Consider the following 5,000-nt stretch of genomic DNA (forward strand, 5'->3'; position numbering starts at 1 on the left):
AGAAAGAAAGAAAGAAAGAAACGGGGATAACAGGCTATCCCAACTCGCGGGCACCAGGGAGCAATTATCAATTGGCTATCAGGATCATGTCATGAACTTCAGATAGTCTGCGCTATATTTCGTGTGAGCGCTATGCCATGCATGCCGTGAAAGTTTATTTTACATGCCGCTGAGCTCTTTGGATACTTGTAGGCCTATTTGGACATAGCCTTAACTTGTTGCGCGTGTCGTTTCTGACCAATAGCTGAACGACCTCAGGGCGCATGGCTTTGTTGACGATTTTGGTCCACTTACTGAAATGTACACAGTCTGAAAGCCAACCGCAACAAAGTTTTAAAATTAGGTTCGCACCAAACAACGTGAACTATCGGACTTTCCTGGTCTGAATACGCCCATAGTCTGACCCCAACGAATGAGACATCCGAACGAAGAAAAAAAACCATGCCTGTGCCTATAGGCCGGCGCTCTGACCAATCAGCGCTATCTTTCTCGTTGATGTGCTTTCCCAACGTTGCGAGCTTCGTCGTCACTCCCTCAAAACCCTGCCCGCTTTGATTCAAAACAAATCTCTGCGTTGTGATTGGTTTGCCAGATTCTTGGCAAGCCTGGCAGACCACTGAAACGATGCGAGGCCAGACCACTCGCAGCCAAACAACTGTGGCGTCCAGCGGGTGGCGCTGTGGGCAACCTGTGACGTCATCACTATCATTACAACACACTGACCTGGATGACTGGTGTGTGTGTGTGTGTGTTTGACCTGTGTGTGTTTGACCTGTGTGTGTGTGTGTGTGTGTGTGTGTTTGACCTGTGTGGCAGATGTGTGCATGTGCGTGTGTGTGTGTGTGTGTGTGTGTGTGTGTGTGTGTTTGACCTGTGTGGCAGGTGTGTGTGTGTGTGTGTGTGTGTGTGTGTGTGTGTGTGTGTGTGTGTGTGTGTGTGTGTGTGTGTGTGTGTGTGTGTGTGTGTGTGTGTGTGTGTTTGACCTGTGTGGCAGATGTGTGAGCCTGTGTGTGTGTGTGTGTGTGTGTGTGTGTGTGTGTGTGTGTGTGTCTGACCTGTATGACAGGTGTTCCTATCATGGCGTTCTCAGGGACGCGTGCGCGAGGGTTGGGGTTCCGGAATGTTGGCGTGTTGTCGTTGACGTCTCCCACGGTAACCTCTAGCTCCACCTCCGCATGCGCTCCAGACACGCCCGCTGTTGCCCGGACAACCAGTCGGTGGGAGGGGCTTGTCTCATGGTCCAATGGCGCTGCGACGCTCACCTGAAACACACACACACACATCACACACGTACACACACACACACACACACACATTATACAAACACAATACACACATTATATATTCACACAAATTATATACGCACACACACACACACACACACACCACACCCATACACACACACACACATATTATACAAACACAATACACACATTATGTATTCACACAAATTATATACGCACACACTAGGGCTGTAAAGATATTGTATCGAGCCGAGAAATCGTCGAGAGTCGTGATACTGTATCGTGATACAAGGAGGCAGTATTGTGATACGCCCTTTTAACGTTTTGATACACATCAACCCAGAAGACAACCACATGATATGAAGTGATAGTGCTGCAAGCATCATCATAATTATATAGAAACTTTCTAAAATTATTTTTAGCCTCTTGTAACCTATTCTACTAATAAACTATCATAGTTTTTTTTCATAAAGTTTATTATGTTGGCAAATGTGAAATCGTGGGGTGTATCGAACCGTAGGTCATGAATTGTGATGCAAACCGACTCATTGAGTTGAGTGTATCGTTACAGCCCTAACACACACACACACACACATTATACACACACACACACACACACATTATACACACACACACACACACACAGAATTATACTCACCACGCCCGTCTCGAAGCCGATGGAGAAAAGAGGCGGGGCATCGATGGCCGTGGGGGCGGGTCGCGTGTGTGTGTGAGCGCGCGGGTGTGTGTGTGTGTGTGTGAGTGTGTATAGAACTCTCTGGCCCTCCGGACAACTGGCGTTGATGCCCAGAATGGGAGTGGACACAGGCACGTCCTCACTGACCTGAAACACACACACACACACATTACACACACAATACACACACACACACACACACACACACACACACACACACACACACACACACACACACACACACACACACACACACACACACACACACACACACACACACACACACACACACACACACACACACACACACATTACGCTACAGTACAACACTCACATACATACATATTACACATACATTACAAACATGATGCCCAGAATAGGAGTGGACATACACGTCCTCATATACGTCCTCACTAACCTGAAACACACACACACACACACACACACACACACACACACACACACACACACACACACACACACACACACACACACACACACACACACACACACACACACACACACTCAAAAATACACACACCCCACACAAACACACACACACACACACAAACACATTAAACACATTAAACACATTAAACACACACACACACACACACACACACACACACACACACACACACACACACACACACACACACACACATTAAACACATTAACATTAAAACACACACACACACACACAAACACACACACACACACACACACACACACACACACACACACACACACACACACACACACACACACACACACACACACACACACACGCATGCATGCACGCACGCACACACACACACACACACACACACACACATACATTTACACACACACATTTACACACACGCACATTTACACACACGCACATTTACACACATATTAAATACAAACATCATACAGACATTCAGGGATTTAAATTAACACCCGCTAGCAAAAAAAACAATTGAGCACTAGCCAAATAGGCTGGCGGCACCCTCTGAGTTCCCCCACGTTCTCCACTGATATCATTAAGCTTGTAAAGCTGTCACCTTATCACAATCACTTATCAGCGCCCACCCCCCGGACAAATATGTTCAAAGTGGTGTAGTAGTGGGCAGCCGTGGCCTAGTGGTTAGAGAGTTGGTCTTTCAATCTAGGGGTTTCAGGTTCAAATCCCCCTTGACCTCTCCCTACATCTCCATCAATGGCTGAAGTGCCCTTGAGCAAGGCACCTGACCCCACATTGCTCCAGGGACTATAACCAATACCCTGAAAAATAATAACTGTAAGTCGCTTTGAATAAATGAAAGCGTCAGTTAAAGGGGTATGCCTCTATTTTGGGGCTTCATACAGTAAAAATCGTTGACTGGGGTTTATAAAAGGTGGTAAAGTGTCTTATTTTTCATGTTAAGCGTTGTCTTGCTTTAAGACAAGTTAAAAGAGGGTTGTAGCATGCTACACGGATCCATTGACTTTCACTAGCTTAGCGACATGCTCCCTCTTTTTACTTGTCTTAAAGCAAGACAACGGCTTACATGAAAAATAAGACACTTTACCACCTTTATAAACCCTGGCCAACGATTTAAACTGTATTAACCCCCAAAGTAGTGGCATACCCCTTTAACTGCCATGCAATGCAATGCAATGTAATGTAATGTAATGTAGTATAATGTAGTAGGCTACGCTGCTATTCTTGTTTCAGAACACGAACACATCGAAAGATCTGCGGTCTGCGGTCGAATATCGATTGACATTCAAAAAGTGTGTGATCGATTCAAAACGTTGTGGATCGCAGGGGCGTCGCCAGACCTATTTCACAGGGGCATGTGCCTGGGTATTGATTTGCTGTGCTCCGGTATGAGTTTCAAAAAAAACAAAAACAAAAAAAAACAACTTAGCTACCTTGAAATTTTGCTCAAGTTTTGCATGCAGAGTAATCTACAGAATGCGCACAACAAAGCGCACATGCACTACTTGCAATAATAAAATTAACTTGCTTTTTAAAATAACCCTCGGTGCCCTACTGTGCGCCTGTATAACATTAGGTCACCTGACGCACCTGGTGGATCGATCTTTTGCAGATGATTACAGGCGCTATTTTCTCAACCAAATGTTGGCTACAAAAAAAATACACATGACCTGTTAAAGTCAATAGTGCCAGTCTTCTCCCACTGCTTTCTGTCACACTAAGGTATCTCATGGTCATATGGGCTTCAGAGGTTTTTATAGCCGGTCTTAGAATTCTAACCATTGAGTGACAACCCAGCAATACAGTCAAGTCAAGTCAAGTCAAGTCAAGTCAAGTCAAGTCAGCTTTTATTGTCACTTTCTTCATATGCACAAGTCATACAAGGAAAATGAAATTAAGTTTTCTCTCTATACCATGCCAGGACTAGACATATACAGGACTGACATTTTGCGGACTGACATGAAGTGTAAGACAGGGCAGGTAACAGTGATGTACTGGTAACAATAAAGGGTCAATACAGAGGATTGATATCAAATCAAATCAAATCGAATTGCATTGTGAATTCATTCGGATCGTGACCTTCTGATTAGGAATTGAATCGATCCAGATTCCCAACCCTAACACACACACACATACAGACACACACACACACGCACAGACACACACACACACACACACACACACACACACACACACACACACACACACACACACACACACACACACACACAGACACACACACAGACACAGACATAGACACGCAAACACACACACAGACACACACACAGACAAGCAAACACACACACACACACACAGACATAGACACAGACACAGACACGTGAACACACACACAGACACAGACACGCGAACACACACAGACACAGACACACACACACACACACACATACACACAGACAGAGACACACAAACACACACACACACACAGACACGTGGTCACTGTACTCACCCTGACGCTGTAGAAGGCTTTGTCGAAGACGGGCATCGCTCGATTCACCACGGCAACCGAGAAACTCACCGAGGAGGAGAGAGGAGGCACGCCATGGTCACGCGCAAACACCACCACCTACACACA

General features: G+C 45.6%; 1 protein-coding gene across 1 annotated transcript in view; it reads right to left on the reverse strand.

Moving 5' to 3' along the window:
* The window catches only part of LOC134454001 (protocadherin Fat 3-like), a 105,385-nt gene that overhangs the window by 45,638 nt on the left and 54,747 nt on the right, over positions 1–5,000 (reverse strand). The window contains exons 32-34 of the mRNA XM_063204743.1: positions 4,875–4,991; positions 1,903–2,088; positions 1,056–1,262 (exon numbers count right to left, since the gene is read on the reverse strand). Of these exons, the coding sequence (XP_063060813.1) occupies positions 1,056–1,262; positions 1,903–2,088; positions 4,875–4,991 (510 nt within the window). The remainder of the gene's footprint in view (positions 1–1,055; positions 1,263–1,902; positions 2,089–4,874; positions 4,992–5,000) is intronic.

The sequence above is a fragment of the Engraulis encrasicolus genome, chromosome 8 (assembly GCF_034702125.1).
Source record: "Engraulis encrasicolus isolate BLACKSEA-1 chromosome 8, IST_EnEncr_1.0, whole genome shotgun sequence".
In the NCBI taxonomy this organism is placed as follows: domain Eukaryota; kingdom Metazoa; phylum Chordata; class Actinopteri; order Clupeiformes; family Engraulidae; genus Engraulis; species Engraulis encrasicolus.